The sequence below is a fragment of the Sorex araneus genome, chromosome 9, assembly GCF_027595985.1.
Source record: "Sorex araneus isolate mSorAra2 chromosome 9, mSorAra2.pri, whole genome shotgun sequence".
In the NCBI taxonomy this organism is placed as follows: domain Eukaryota; kingdom Metazoa; phylum Chordata; class Mammalia; order Eulipotyphla; family Soricidae; genus Sorex; species Sorex araneus.
The window spans coordinates 2,891,718-2,907,242 of record NC_073310.1 but is presented as its reverse complement, the minus strand read 5'-3'; the positions used below and the strand labels follow the sequence as shown (position 1 = coordinate 2,907,242).

Here is a 15,525-nt window from a genome sequence, read left to right as displayed (position 1 = left end):
GCCCCTCTCTCCGCCCTGATAAGACCTGGAGCCTGCTCCGCTGGCTGCTGAACGGCCATGATCCCAGAGGCACACAAACCAATCTCGGAACCCAGCGGCTTTGGGCAGAAATTCCTCTGGACTTAATTACATCATACGCTCTTCACTGTCAGCAATAGAAAACAAATGATCTAATGATGCCTTTTTGGCAGGTCTGATTGTTGGGGGAAATTCCAAATAATAATGGTGGGTCTTCTGTCGAAAAATTGAATGTGATCAAAATGAAGAGAGAGTAAAGTGGAAATCATCTGCCACATAGGCGGGGGGGGGGGGGTAGGGGTGGGATGGGGGTATTCTGGGGTTCTTGGTGGTAGAAAATGTGCACTGATGAAGGGATGGGTATTTGATGCACAGGGGTTACTCCTGGCTCTGCACTCAGGAATTAACTCCTGGCGGTGCTCAGGGAACCATATGGGATGCTGGGATTCGAACCCGGGGCAGCCACGTGCAAGGCAAATGCCCTACCTGCTGTTCTATTGCTCCAGCCCCCAAAAGTAAAATAAATTTTAAAAATTAAAAAAAAAAAAAAAGAATGCTTAAAACTTCCAGCGCTTTTGTGCCTAAAAAGGGGCCACCAGTCAGTTCTGTCTTCATGACAGTGTCAGGGTTAACACCTGACATGGGGAGGCGAAAACCAATGAGTTCTGCAAACTAACAATCATGGTAGTTAGGCATAGTAACGCCCACTGGCAGCCTCAGAGTTTATCATCTCAGGATGATGAACCAGGAGGAGGCGGCCGGGGTGAGACTCGCGTGAGTGAGGCCCTAAATTCACTTCTTGGCAATAGTTTGATGGGCTGAGGACGCCATCTGCATTCAGGCGGCCTGGGTTTCCTCCCCAGCACAGTATGATTCCCTGAGCACAGCCAGGAGATGCGCGAGCACAGAGCAGGGAGCACTCCTTGGGTTCCTCTGGGCATCACCCCAAACCCCCTTCCCCCCAAAAAAACCCGAAAATGAGTTATAACATATGAGAGAAAGTGTTCACAGAACTTTGGGTACCAGCTGACCAGATGATCAAACCACATCTGTGCGGGAGAAGATGGAGCAGGACAGAGCCTGGGGTTGGGCTGACGCGGTCGGCTGTGGCCGGGGAGGGCGACTGAGGGGCCAGCAGGGTTCCACACCCGGGCAGCAAGCTCTGCCGGGGATCCCAGGATGGCCCCAGATACTGGCACTCTGCAAGGAGATTCCGATGCCGTGCCAGCAGGGGCGTCCGGCCCTCCTCGGCACTGACAGTGCCAGGAGTCAAAGCTGAGTGGTGGGGCTGGAGCGACAGCACAGCGGGGAGGGCGTTTGCTCTGCACGCAGCCGACCCGGGTTCGATTCCCAGCATCCCATATGGTCCCTCGAGCACTGCCAGGAGTAGCCCATGTGCATCGCCAGGTGTGGCCCTGCCGTGAGTGACTGACCTGGTTCCACCCCAGCACCCTATTATGGGCCCCCAGCTCTGCCAGGAGTGACCCCTGAGCACCCCCCGGGTGGCCGTGAAACAAAACAGACAAACTGGGGCTGGAGCGATAGCACAGCGGGGAGGGCGTTTGCCTTGCACGCGGTCGACCCGGGTTCGATTCCCAGCATCCCATATGGTCCCCCGAGCACCGCCAGGAGTAATTCCTGAGTGTAGAGCCAGGAGTAACCCCTGAGCATCGCTGGATGTGACCCAAAAAGCAAAAAAAAAAAAAAAAACAACAGACAAACTTCTCCCTGTGGGACACGGGTCAGCTGTCCTTCCTTGTAGTAACACGGATGGGAAATATTCCCGCGGCCTGGGACAGGCAGTGCCACGCGCAACCACCACTTTTCTTCCCAAATCACACAAGAAGTGGGTGACCGGCTGCACGAAGGGAGCCCCGAAAGGAAGGGGCAGCAGACACAGAACCCCGGAGGGTCTCCTCAGAGCACTCCCGCACCTTTCCTTCAGGCGTAGCTCGTCGTTCATTCGTGTCAGCTGCGACGAGTTGTCCCCGGACATTTTCATGATTTCCGCGATGTCGTCTTCCAACTTGGCCTTCGCCTTCATCAGCTGCTCTTCTCGAACATCTCTCTCTTTGAATTTGGCCTCCATATCTGAGGGGAGTGGAGGAGAGGGAGGCGGGGAGGGAGGGAGGGAGGGAAAAGGGAGCAAGGGAGAGAGAGAAGAAGAGAGGGAGGGAGGGAGGGAGGGAGGGACAGGGAGGGAGGGAGGGAGGAAGGGAAAAGGGAGCAAGGGAGAGAGAAGAGAGGGAGGGAAAAAGGGAGTGAGAGAGGGAGGGTTGAAGAGGGAGAGAGGGAGGGAGGGAGGGAGGGTTGGAGAGGGGGAGAGAGAGAGGAAGAGAGGGAGGGAGGGAGGGAAAGGGAGTGAGAGAGGGAGGGTTGGAGAGGGAGGGAGGGAGGGAAAGGGAGTGAGAGGGAGGGTTGGAGAGGGGGAGAGAGAGAGGAAGAGAGGGAGGGAGGGAGGGAAAGGGAGTGAGAGAGGGAGGGTTGGAGAGGGAGAGAGGGAGGAAGAGAGGTGGGGGAGAACAGCGTTGTAACCAACTGAGCATCCCGTGCTTGTCCCAGGCCTCGCTCCAAGGCCGTTTCGCTCTCTGGCCCCGTGGAAACTGCTCTAATGGAGCCGGCAGCCCTTGAAATGAAGGACAACTCCCAGGACGGGAAAGAGACGCAGGGCTGGGGGGTCCGACTGCACAAGGCGCCTCAGAGGCGGCCCTGAGGGGGGACCCCTGAGGGGGGACCTTGGCAGCGCCTGACAGACGTTCCGGGCCAAGGTGGAGGAAGTGTCACCACTTCCGCAGGGGCCCAGAGACTGACAGGCAGGCGGGCGGGCCCAGGAGGCCGCAGAGGGGGCGTGAGCGCGTGGAAGCGGGACCCTCTGCAGGGAGGCGCCTTGCGCGGTCCGTGTGCAAGGCAACGCCCACCCGGAGACCGTCTCTTACCTGCTAAATTTTCTCGCAACTTCTCCAGCTCAGAAGACAGCGCGTTAAACTGCTCCTCTTTTTGGCGTAACTTATCGACAGTTTCTGGTTGGGATAAAGTTAGAAGTTCAATGTATTTCACGCACCGTCGGGATTATTCGGAGTCTCCGACAGCCACGGCAAACCTCATGCGGGAGCCTGAGGTCCCAGGGGATGAAGCATCTCTACGGGAGAAGCCCCGGGCGGAGGGCGACACCAGGAGGTTTGGGCATGGAGGGACTCGGGCCTTAGCCGGGGAGAGCCACAGGCTCCTCCTGCCCGCCCGGCCGGCTTCCGGCCAGGCCACACAGCACTCTCCCAAGCACACCTGCACGTCACTACAAACAATCATGTGTGTGTGTGTGAGTGTGCGCGTGTGTGAGTGTGCGCGTGTGTGATTGTGTGAGTGTGTGTGTGAGTGTGCGCGTGTGTGATTGTGTGAGTGTGTGTGAGTGTGCGCGTGTGTGAGTGTGTGCGCGCATGTGTGAGTGTGTGCGCGCATGTGTGAGTGTGCGCGTGTGAGTGTGTGCGAGCATGTGTGAGTGTGCGCGTGTGTGAGTGTGTGTGTGTGAGTGTGTGTGTGAGTGTGTGCGTGTGTGTGAGTGTGTGTGTATGAGTGTGTGCGTGTGCACTACACCCAGGGCTTACTCCTGGCTCTACGCCCAGGGACCAGACTGCCCGGTGGTATCAGGGATGGAGCCTGGCTTGGCAGTGGGTGAGTGAGGCAAGCGCCTGCCCTGCTCGGGTCCCTGGGAACCATCTTTAAGCCAGAGAAGAAAGAGCCGAGGGAGTCAGCTGCCGGAAGTGAGTGGGCTCAGCCCTGAGCGTGGCCACGCCCGGGGGAGGGCAGAGCACCCCCCCCAGCCACCCGGCGGCCCGCACCCACCTTGCATGCTTCTCTGAACAGAGGCCGCCTCCTCTGAAGCCTCAGCGAACTTTTCTTTCTAGAGAAACAGAATCAGATATTCAGACCAGGGGATTTTAAATTAGCTTCCGATCAATGACACGGGCCACACTCTATTTTGTGACACTGGTCATGAAAGTGAACTTACACCTAAAACAGAGGCACTGGGCTGAAGGGCTGGCACAAGGGCCCAGGCGCCCGCGTGCGGCCGGCCGGTCAGACCCCGAGCCAGGAGTGGCAATGGGTGCGGGGAGGCCCCAATTAACAAGGTGATTATCGGGGGGCTGGGAGAGAGCACTGGGTAAGGCCACTCGGCCCTGGTTTGAATCCTGGCACTGTCAGGAATATCCCGAGCACAAAGCCAGGAGTCACCTCCAAGGACTGACAGGCATTGTGGGGGTGGGGGGGAACTTGTGACACACACCCCCAAAAAAATATGGCCCCAGGGCGAAGCAATAGTCCAGCGGGGAAAATAAATGTTTGTTTTGCACAAGGCTGACCCGAGTTCGATGCCCGGCGTCCCATAGGGTCCCCAAGCACCGCCAGGAGTAATTCCTGTGCACAGAGCCAGGAGTGACCCCTGTGCATCGCCAGGTGCGACTCAAAAAGCCAAAAAAAAAAAAAGAAAACAAAACCAAAACCCCCCAAGCCCCCAGATACTTTAGGTGTTTGCTCTGCATGTGTCCAACCCAGGTTCAATCCCAGCATCCCATGTGGTCCCCCGAGGGCTGCCAGGAATCCCTGAGCAGAGCCAAGGTAAGGCCTCAGCACAGCTGAATACAAAAAAAAAAAACCAAAAACCAAGACACAAATGAACAAACAAACACAAATAAAAAATACCCTGAAAAGAAATCAAGAAAATACACTTTGGGGCTGGAGTGATAGCACAGCGGGTAGGGCGCTTGCCTTGCATGCGGCCGACCCGGGTTCGAATCCCAGCATCCCATAGGGTCCCCTGAGCACCGCCAGGGGTAATTCCTGAGTGCATGAGCCAGGAGTGACCCTTGTGCATTGCTGGGTGTGACCCAAAAAAAAAGAAAGAAAAAAAGAAAATACACTTTGATCCAGCACTGGCCCAGAGTGGGCAGCAGGAAGGAGTCTGGAAGGTTCCAGAAAAGCGGCCTTAAACCAGCGCATGTCTCTCACTCCCCTCCCCTTGCTGTGAGCCCCCGAGCTCGGCTGCAGGGCAGACAGCAGGGCGGGCAGGGGGGAAGAGGAGCCTGAGGCGCGAGGGGGAGGCAAGAGCCTGGGCACTCCCGCAGCATCGTGGCCGGGCCGAGGTCAGGAGCGGAGGACGGCGGGGCGGGGACACGGCAGCACCTACCTTCACTGCCCCCTAAGGCGCAGCCCCTGGGCCTTCCCAGCCTCAGTGGCGCCGGGGCAGAGCTCGCCGGAGGAGGCTTCGCTTTACCTCAGCAGGGCCCAAAGGCAGCGTCCGACTCCCCTCCGGTACTCACCAGGCCCCGCAGCTCCTTCTCCAGAGCCTCCTTCACTCGGCCGGCTTCACGCAAGGTCTCCTGGAGGCCACTAAGCGCTAGCCCCTTCCCCCGCAGCTCCTCGGCCAGGCTCTCGGCCTAGCAGAGGGACAGGGATGGAGTGAATGAGCCAGGGGGACACACGGGAACGGGGAGGGGAAGACAAAACAGAAAACACGTATGAGAAGCCACGCCCCAACACAACCCAGAGGAGCAGGCGTGAGGGAGCACTGCCGCCCGGAGCCGGGGAGCCAAGGGCCGGCGCCGCCAGTTCTGGTGGAGACTGTCTAGTGGGTTTTTAAAACGGCCCGAACGGAGGCGTTTTTCTAGACCTAAATTTGGAGTGGCCAGAAAAAAAGAAAGCCTGTTAGCAAGATGGGCTTCCCAGGGCGGGAGACGGAGCAAAGGGCTGAGCACACGCCGCCGAGCCCGGCCGCCAGCACCACTGCGCGAGGCCAGCGTCCGTCCACACAGCCGGACAGGCCACCACTGCTGGGCGTGGGGACCCCAGAGCCCCGAGAACGGCCTGGGGAGGAAGAAAGGAAGGAAGCAGAGGAGGAGGGAGACTAGGGAAGGGAAGGAGGGAGGAAGGGAGGGAGGGAGGAAGGGAAGGAGAGAGGAAAGGAGGAAGGGAGAGAGGAAGGGAAAGAGGGAGGAAGGGAGGGAGGAAGGGAAGGAGGGAGGAAGGGAGGGAGAGAGGAAGGGAGGGAGAGAGGAAGGAAGCGAAGGAGGGGAGGGAAGGAGAGAAGGGAAGGAGGGAGGGAGGAAGGGAAGAAGGGAGGAAGGGAGGAAGGAAGGGAGGAAGGGAAAGACGGAGGCAGGGAGGGAGGAAGGGAAGGAGGGAGGGAGGGAGAGAGGAAGGGAGGGAGAGAGGAAGGAAGCGAAGGAGGGGAGGGAAGGAGAGAAGGGAAGGAGGGAGGGAGGAAGGGAAGAGAGGAAGGGAAGGAGGGAGGAAGGGAGGAAGGAAGGGAGGAAGGGAAAGACGAGGCAGGGAGGGAGGAAGGGAAGGAGGAAGGGAGGGAGAGAGGAAGGGAGGGAGAGAGGAAGGGAGGAAGAGAGGAAGGGAGGGAAGGAGGGGAGGGAAGGAGAGAAGGGAAAGAGGGAGGGAAGGAGGGAGGGAGAAAGGGAAGGAGAAAGGAAGGGAAGGAGGGAGGAAGGGAGGAAGGGAGGAAGGGAGGGAGGGAGGAAGGGAGGGAGGGAGGAAGGGAGGGAGGAAGAGAGGGAAGGAGGGAGGGAGGAAGGGAAGGAGAGAGGGAGGGAAGGAGGGAGGAAGGGAAGAAAGGGAAAGGGAGGGGAGGCAGGGAAAAAAAGGTCTATGTTCTTTTTTTTTTCCTTCTGGCCTTTTAGGTCAGACCCAGTGATGCTCGGGAATTTCTCCTCCTGGCAGTGACCCTGCAGGATGCCAGGGATCAAACCCGGGTGGGCCGCGTGCAAGGCAAATGCCCTCCCCACGGAACCAGCACTCCGGCCCCCAACATTTACTTTCTTGTGGTTTGTTTTCTGTGACTTTAGAAGTCTGAGGGGTTTTAACATTAAAATTAAAATGAAGAATCTCTAACCCACTAGACAGCCGTCACCAGAACGTGACGTTTGTTGCATCTTGATGCGGACAAGTGGGCCGACCGTCCTGCGTGGTCCCTGGGACCTGGTTCCGTTGGTTTCCGCTGGCGTTTCTGGAATGCCGGCGAAGGAGTGCTGAGTCCTGAGAGGAATTCCCTGGGGGTCTCTGGGCCCTTCTGTGCTGTCTGTCTGTCTGTCTGTCTGTCCTGACTACAAATCCCACAGCTCTTCCTGCTTGGCCAACAGAGGAGTTTCTCCAACAAAGGGCAGGGGTGGGGGCGGGCGGGGGAGTGTGTCTCCGCACCACAGTCCTTTAGGGGGAAAAGGGCATTTCTCGGGGCTCCTTGGCGAGAAACGCAGCCTCGCAGCTTCCTGGGCCTGGCCCAGGGGTCACTGTCCTGCCCTCCCCCGGGGTCAGGGCTCCCACGCGAGCCCACGCCCGTGGCCAGCAGGAGGCCATGCTGGAAGGCAGGCCTGGCCCAGGCTCCCCTGAGAGGCCGACAGGGCCGGGCGGGCTCGTGCAGCAGGTGGACACACGGAGGGGGAGCGGGCAGTGAGAAACACGTCACCCGCCCTGAGGGAGCGCAGAGGCATCCAAGCCCCAGCTGGAAACTGAGGCAGGCACCTCTGGGTGAGGAGGGCCAAGCCCATCCACACGAGCAGGTGGCCAGCGAGGTCAGGGGCAGACCCTCGCAGCCAACACAGGGCCCAGGGGTCCGCGCGGACCAGGCGAGCACGCGGGGGGCACACGGGGGAACAGGTTTGCCCTGGGGGGCACCTAGCTGCTCTCTCTCTCTCTCTCTCTTTTTTTTTTGCTTTTCGGGTCACACCCGGCGATGCACAGGGGTTACTCCTGGCTCTGCACTCAGGAATTACCCCTGGCAGTGCTCAGGGGACCATATGGGATGCTGGGATTTGAACCCGGGTCAGCCACATGCAAGGCAAACGCCCTACCAGCTATGCTATCACTCCAGCCCCATATCTGTTCTCTCTTGCGCTGTCTCTGTTCTAGAAAGATCCCAGACGGGCCCAGGTCGCCGAGGCCTCGCCTAGTACGGCACCCGGGTGCTGGGAAGCAGCGACGGCCCCAGAGTCGTGCCAACGACGCTCTCAGTCCTGTCAGACGGAACCGGACCGGACGTGACCGGGGGACTTGTCAGCACCAAGACGGAACAGGCGGGGGAGAGCAGCGGCGGGGGGGCCCAGACACACACGGCATGCATGAAGCGAGCGGTGGGCGGGCGCGGGGGCCTGGGTACCAACCTTGCCGCTCTCGGCCCGCTTTTCGCTCTCTAACTCCTGAATCTGCCGCTCGGCCGCCTGGAGCTGCTGCCTGAGCGCCTCCATTTCCAATTTACCTTCGGAACTGGCCTTCCGGAGCCCCTCGAGCTGCGCGAGCTTCTCCCGGGCGGCCTCCAGCTGCGCCGCGGAGTCGGCGAGGGCCTGGGCCTGCTGACTACACGTGGCCCGCAACCCCTCCAGGTCCTTTACCTTGGTCTCCGCCTCCTGCAGCTTGCCCAGGGCGTCCTCCATCTCCACCAGGTGCTGGTCCTCCGCCTGGTCCAGCCGGGCCCGCGCGGCCTCCAGGCCGCTCTCCTTCTCCTGCACGGCCTTGGCCAGCCTCGACCTGAGTGCCTCCAGCTCGGAGGCGTGCGCCGAGCGCTCGGCCGCCCGCTGCGCCTGCAGGCTCTCCGCCTCCCGCTGGGACTCCAGCCGCACCCTCTCGATCTGCGCCTTCAGCTCGGCCAGCTCGGCCGCCTCGGCGCCCATGCCCCGGCTCACGGACGCCTTCAGCTCGCCCATGGCCTGCTGGTGCGAGGCGATGGCCGTCTCCAGCTTGGACTTCCACAGGGCGATCACGTCCGCGTTCTCCTTGTTGGCGTGGTCCAGCTTGGACCTCAGCGACTCGTTCTCCTTGGACAGCTTCTCGGCGGCCGCCTGCAGGGCCTTCACCTCCTTCTGGTGGGCGTCGTCCCGGGCCCCGAAGTGCTCTTTGAGGCTGGCGACCTCCTTCTGGCGCTCGCTGTGGGCGGCGCCCAGCTTCTCCTGCAGGGCGCTGATCTCCTGCAGCAGGGACAGCGACGCGTCCGCCTCGCCGGGAGGCCTGCTGGCCTCCAGCCTCCGCCGCAGCTCGGCCGCCTCCTGCGCCCGCAGGGACAGCTCCCGCTCCAGCTCCATGATCCGGGACTTCTCCGACACGGTGGCCACCTAGGAGCGTTCGGAGAAGAGACAGGCCTCGTCAGCGACCGTCGGGGGGCCCCGGCCCGCTGGCGGCCACTGAGGAGAGGGCGGGGGCCCGGGAGCTCTCGTCCAGAGCCGTCCGCCTGGGCCAGCAGGCGCTAAACGGGGCCCCAGGCCGCGTTGACCCTGACTCGCTCCTTCTCCCTCTCGGCCGGGGCCGCGCCCTCACAGTGGCGACATGTGAATAACTCCGGCAGGACCCGCCGCTGTTCTGGGCCGCGCCAGCACCGCCTGCCCCGTCTGTCTCACGCAGGGGACGCGGTGCTTGGTCTCTCTGGCGGGAACGAGTCAGAGCCCCGTGCTGGGGGCCCTGGCAGCCGGGAACCCGGGGGCCACCGAGGCTGGACACGGGGAGCCTGAAGGGACAGGGGCAGGCAGCACCAAGCCCGTTCGGGTGCTGAAGACTCAGGGAGGGGGAATAAAAGTGCCTAAAATACCCTGTCGGCAGTGTGCGGACGATGGCGTGGCGAAACACTGGCACCTCACCCAGGCGGAGTCAAAGAAAATGTATGAATTTCCCCGGTGCTCTGGACTTACGCGACTGCGTTCACGCGGGTGCCTGAGCACTGAGGGTGGGGACGTGCCCGGGCACACGGACGTGGGGTGTCAGAGCACCTGCCCAGGGCCCCGAAACAGCGGGCCAGCTGCGGAGCAAAAGCTCAGCTGACTAATGAAAAACTAACTCACTTTTTTTTTTATTTTTAAAGGACAAAGAAAAAAATCGATTTCTTACCTGCGACTGATAGGCAAGAATCTGGAGAGGCTCCCCATTCACCCGAGCCCAGCCCGGGCAGCGCCACGTGGGTCTAGACCCCCGCCCCCGGGGCCTCCTGACACGGGCACAGGCCGCTCTCTCCCGGGCCCTTTCCTCTCCCTCTGCCCCCGGTCGGGCAGGACAGCGCACACGACGTGCGGCCAGTCAACTGCCTGGCCTGGCGAGCAGAGGGGAGCACGGCTGACCCCGGCACCATGAGCGCCAGGCTCGAGACCCTCCACAGCGGCCCGCTGGGGCAGACAGCAGCGCCCACAGTCCGGGGCACGCGGGACCCGTCAGAGCCGACAGCCCACAGCAGCCGCTGGCCTCGCTTTACTTGGGGGCGTTGATTCTTTTGGACCCCCCGCCCCCACCCAGCACTCGGCAGTGCCAGAAACCAAATACAGGAACCAAGAATAAAGGCCCGGGGGCGGCTGACCTCCTCAGCTCTGCGCTACGAGCGTCTCGGGCTGGCTCTGGCGCTCAGGAGGGACCAGGACACGGCACCAGCCACCGGCCAGGCCTTTCCCTCCCTCCCCCCCCGCACCCCGGGCCACCTCGAGTCGGGGCAAACAGACTATCTCCTCTCTCTTGAGATGAAGCCACAATTTCAACAAGAAAAATCCATGCTCCAGACGTAGCGATCAATGCCGAGAAGGTTCTGCCGACACACACGTGTCATCCTAAACGACACCACCAGGCTGCCCTACTGGGCCGGGGGAAAAACTCGGGCAGCTCCCAAGTCCCGGCTGACAAGGGCCGAGGCCGGCCTGGCTCCCTCACGTGTGCGCCGTTCCCTAAGGCTCCAACACGGCTCCGGGCAGAGCAGGGCTGAGGGCCCGCCAGCTCCGGCTTCACTGCTGGCTGTGTGACCTGAGCAAGGTAGCTGACCTCTCTGAGCTGTGTCTCGATGGCCAAGGGGAGCCTCCCGCTGAGACTCAGGGGTGGGGAGGGGACAGATAAACGATGGCGCAGAGCAGAGCCTGGCACGCAGCGAGCGCAAGCAGGGGCCCAGGCACGAGGGGCGAGGGGCCGGGCGGGGGGGAGCCCGTCTCGCCACCTCGCGTCCCTTCCCGGCCAGGGACAGCTCAGTGCCAGGGTCAGTGGGCCACGGTGACAGGAAGCAGGGAGAGGCGGAGAAACGAGGAAGCAGGAGTAAAAGGGGGGAGGGTCCTGGTGCTTCACTCGCGCCCACCCCAAGTCAGCGCGGGGCGGCCCTCGGGAACCAGGTTTGGTACCAGCACTGCTGGGTGCCCGCACGCTGGCCGGGAGCAAGCCCTGGGCACCCCCAGCTGTGGCCCCAAACACAAACCTCCTCACCCCAAAATGAAGCAAAGCCCTGGGCTCCCGCTCTCCTCCGGGCGCACGGGCCAGGGCGGGCTACGAGGGCCACAGAACCACCTGGAAAAGCCCAGGACCTGGGAAGAGCACCAGAGGGCGACGGACTCTGTGTGTGTGCGTGCGTGCGTGTGTGTGTGTGTGTGTGTGTGTGTGCATGTGTGTGCACATGCCTAGGTGTGCGTGTTGCATGTTGCGTGCACGCGTGCGTGTGTGTGGGGACAAACTCGGTCCAGGGGCCGCACGCCCGGAGCCTCCGTGCGCTGCTCCTGCCCGTGCGGGCGTCCGGCCTGGACTCTGCGTGGGTCACAAAGCAACGGGGCTTTCCCCGTGGCCCAGGATGTGCCCCTCGGCCCAGGGTGCCACTGCCCTGGGGCCTGAGCTCACGGCCACCCCAACAAGACCGAGACCAGACTCAGGCCGACCCCCGGGGGCCGGGTCACCGAGCGTGCGCCACGGGCACGTGGAAAAGTGAAAGCCATTACCCTAGTGTCTTCTAACTCCCTCTGGAGTTTGTCAGCTTTGGTCTTTTCAAAGAGCAGGCTCTGTTCAAGCTCCTTAATGCGGGCATGCTCCAGTCGCGTCTGCGTCTGTTAGTGGAGAGGAGAGGAAAGAGCACACAGGCGGCCTGAGGAGCCGGCACGCGAGAGAGCGGGCGAGAGGGCGGCAGGCAGCGGGCGGAGGCAGACACACGCGGCAGGATGGAGGGTCAGAGGCATGCGGCCACACACGGGGTCAGTGAAGGTCACGGCACAGAGAGACCCCGGCCCCGCCCACCCACGTCCCGCCGGCAACGACGGTCGCATCACGCGGGCGACTGACTCGGTACCGGACTTAGGCAAGAAAATCGGGTCACCCACCCCGGCGGCTGCCTATCTCCACTGCGCACCCCCCACGCGGGGTGAGAGGGGACGAGCCGAACCCCGTAAGGGACCGGGAAGCGCCAGCCCAACAGGGCCGGGCAGGAGGCGGCGAGGGCGGGGTCCTGAGGTCGGTGAGGAGCACTGACTGAGAGCAGTTCTCTCGAGTCCACCGGCCACCAGGGCAAATGCTGTGCCCGCGGCTCTGCCTTCCAGGCCGCTGAGGGACGCCACACAGAGCCGGAGCTTCCCTGACTGCTCCTGACGGGACTAGGGGCAGCGGAACCAGGATCGGCCCAAAGGCTCTGCCCGGGCTCAGGGGCGCTCAGCGGGTCGGGGGTACCCAGCTGGTCACTCGGGGCCTCTGGAGGCCTCTGGGTGCACGTGGTGAGAGGAGCCAGTCTGACGGCCCAGGGCGGAGGCCGGGATGGCCAGGCCGAAGCAGCAGGCAGGCCCGGAGCGGCTGTCTCCTGAGACAAACACCTTCGCTCAGACTCTACCGTGTCAACACTCCCGAGAGGCCTCTGTGCTTGTGAAACCCTCAGCGGCCACTGCGGATGCTTTAAAAGGTAATAAAAATACTTTCGCGCCTCCTTTGTCTGGGGCGGGAGTGACAGTGCGGTGGGCAGGTGTCTGCCTTGCAACAGCTCATCAGCACCACGAATGGTCTATTCCAGGAGTGATCCCTGAGCACAGAGCCGTGAGTCAGCCCTACGCACCACAAGATGTGGTCTACCACCCTCCACCCTCCACACACACACACACACACACACACACACACACACACACACACACACACACACCACCCACCAAAAAAAATTTCTTCATCTGTTGGAGGTTTTTCAAACTCACAAAATTAATGAAAAAAAAAAAAAAAGTCAAAACCTGACTGGATGTTCCTTGTACTTCTTACGTCTGAGTTTCCGGCTCCCACGGGAAAATCCAGCCCAGACCAGCATCCTCAGGGGGGCCCAGCCTTGCAAGTAAAGTCCCACACGGGAGAAAGCAAAAGTCACAAACAGGAGCTCTCTCCTCACCCACGGCCCCCAGGCGCCCGAGCGAGGGGTCGCTGCCCCAGGCAGAGTCTCGGCCAGCGCCCCCCAGGGGCCGTGCCAGAACACCGTCTGCCTGACGCTCAGTCACACTCCGCCTGACGCTGACCACGGTGCCGTCATCAAAAATAAACATGTAATGGGGGCGCAGGGCCGAGCCAGTGCCTGCCACCGAGCCAGCCCCCAGCGCCCCCTGCCCTGGGTCTCCCCGGCTACCACAGCTCTGGCTGCAAATCATCACCGCTTCCGGCCAGGACCGACAGGGAAAGGCCACGAGGACCGGGCGTCCCCGGCAGGCCTCCGTGGGGGGCATCACGGAGGGCCCTCGGGACACAGGCTCTGGAAAGGGGACCTGAGGGCCTGTTTCGACTGCGTTCCACTGACAAGCAGCCCTTTAGTAAGGGCTTCGCTGTTTGGTCTTACTGGGGAGGGAGGAAGGAGAGAAAGAAAAATAACTGCAATGCCTGAGAGTCCCAATTGGGTAGTAACGGCCTGAAACACAGCGTCCCCCTGAAGAACTCAAGCCAGCGGGGGGGGGGGGGGGGGGGGGGGGGGGGACAGCCAAGCTCCTGCACCAGCGCCGTGTCCGCCAGCAGAGGGCGACACCTCTGCTGCTTTCCCGGGAAGGCTGGAGCGTCACACTGGGCGCCTGGGTCACCCACACCAGGCTGACAAGCCCCTGAGAACCAGGAGGCGCCGGAAACTAATGGAAGGTCAGGGTTTCCCCACCCCCCACTCCGCCTTTTCTTTTGTTCTTGGCAAATTTCTTGAGAAACCCCGGCCTCTGCACTCGGCAAGCGATGTAAAGGGGCTTTAGTCAACACAAACAATTTCTCCAGGACCCGAAAGCCACATGCATAGAAAGGTGGGCCTCCGGGCACCGCTGCAGTTAGTATCTCAGTGTGCCAGGGAGCACTGCACCGGGAGCCGCCTGTGTTAGCAAGTGAGAACCACACAGCACACGCCCTCTTACACTCTCGGCAACTGCAGCAATCTCACTCTTGGGCTAATAGTAAAAAAATAATAATAATAATAATTAAAAATTAAACAGCAGCAAGAGAAACACACCTAAGGTGGGTGAGTCTTTACCCACTGCACTCACCCAATACATGGAAGGCTCCAAAATAACTAATAAATTTCAGGTACGTCTCCTGGACAGCCGCTACCGGGCTAGAGCTGCGGCCAATGTTTTCACTGCTCCCTCCCCAGAACACAACAGGCTACATTTCACATGAACCAGGTGATGACATGGAACGTCTAATGAGACTCGGGTGCTTTTAAATGAATGAGAACGACACGACAAACCAACTAAAGGAAAGTGACTGTGAAATGAGAGAGAGAGAGAGACACCTAATAAATTATTAATAATCCATTAAATTCTGGGTCTCATAAAACTAGAACCCAGAAGTGCTCCCCTTGCTTTTGTTGTTACACTTATTTCCAAAGAAATCACAGTTCCAGTTTGAAAGTTAAGCCTGGTCCAGGCAGACTCTGAAACTGTAAATGGCAGCAAATTCTATGCTGCGAGGACCGTGCAAACGAGTACGATTTAGGGCCGGAGGGCGAGTGCAGCTGGTAGGGCATTTGCCTTGCACGCAGCTGACAAAGTTCAATTCCCAAGTTCAATCCCCGCCCGGCATCCCATATGGTGCCCAAGGACCGCCAGGAGTAATTCCTGAGGGCAGAGCTGGGTGTGACCCAAAAAGAAAAAAAAATTAAAAAATTTTTAAAAAGTGCAATTTCTATTAAGACACTAGTCAATGAACCAAAAATATACAAGAATGGGAAAATTTAGGGGCTGGAGCAATAGCACAGTGGGTAGGACATTTGCCTTGCATGTGGCCGACCCGGGTTCGATTCTCAGCATCTCATATGGTCCCTGAGCACCTGAGCACCACCAGGAGTAATTCCTGAGTGCAGAGCCAACCCCTGAGCATCGCCGGGTGTGACCCAAAAAACAAACAAAAAAAAAACACACACAAAAAAAGAAAACAAAGAAAAACATTCCCAAAGAATGGGAAAATTTAGTAACTCACATTTGTTGTATATCTAGCAGTGGCTTCAAAATCATTAGAAACATTTAATTCTGGTGTTCAATTAAAAAAAACAAAGAAAATAGTTGTTCAATTAAAAAAAAAAGTGAACTGGGGCCAGAGCATTAGCCCAGAGGGTAGGGTGCTTGCCCTGAACGCGGCCAATTCAGGTTTATCCCCCAGCATCAACTATGGTGCCCCAAGCCCCGCCAGGAGTGAGCCCCGAGCAATGCCAGGCGGCCCCCCCGACATGCACTGCCAAATAACATGTGAGAAATACCGTGAATTTCCATGAACTTAAAACAGGAAGGAGAAGAAGCAGAAATATAAATTGTT

General features: G+C 60.2%; 1 protein-coding gene across 5 annotated transcripts in view; it reads right to left on the bottom strand.

Annotated features, from left to right (window-relative positions):
• Positions 1–15,525, bottom strand: part of CLIP1 (CAP-Gly domain containing linker protein 1) — an 81,940-nt gene that overhangs the window by 29,509 nt on the left and 36,906 nt on the right. For 3 of the 5 annotated variants that reach the window (XM_055146732.1, XM_055146734.1, XM_055146733.1), the window contains 6 exons: positions 11,730–11,834; positions 8,175–9,119; positions 5,334–5,450; positions 3,859–3,916; positions 2,955–3,038; positions 1,953–2,109 (listed from right to left, as the gene is read on the bottom strand). In XM_055146732.1, the coding sequence (XP_055002707.1) occupies positions 1,953–2,109; positions 2,955–3,038; positions 3,859–3,916; positions 5,334–5,450; positions 8,175–9,119; positions 11,730–11,834 (1,466 nt within the window). The remainder of the gene's footprint in view (positions 1–1,952; positions 2,110–2,954; positions 3,039–3,858; positions 3,917–5,333; positions 5,451–8,174; positions 9,120–11,729; positions 11,835–15,525) is intronic. The other 2 variants (XM_055146736.1, XM_055146735.1) reach the window with 1 other exon arrangement.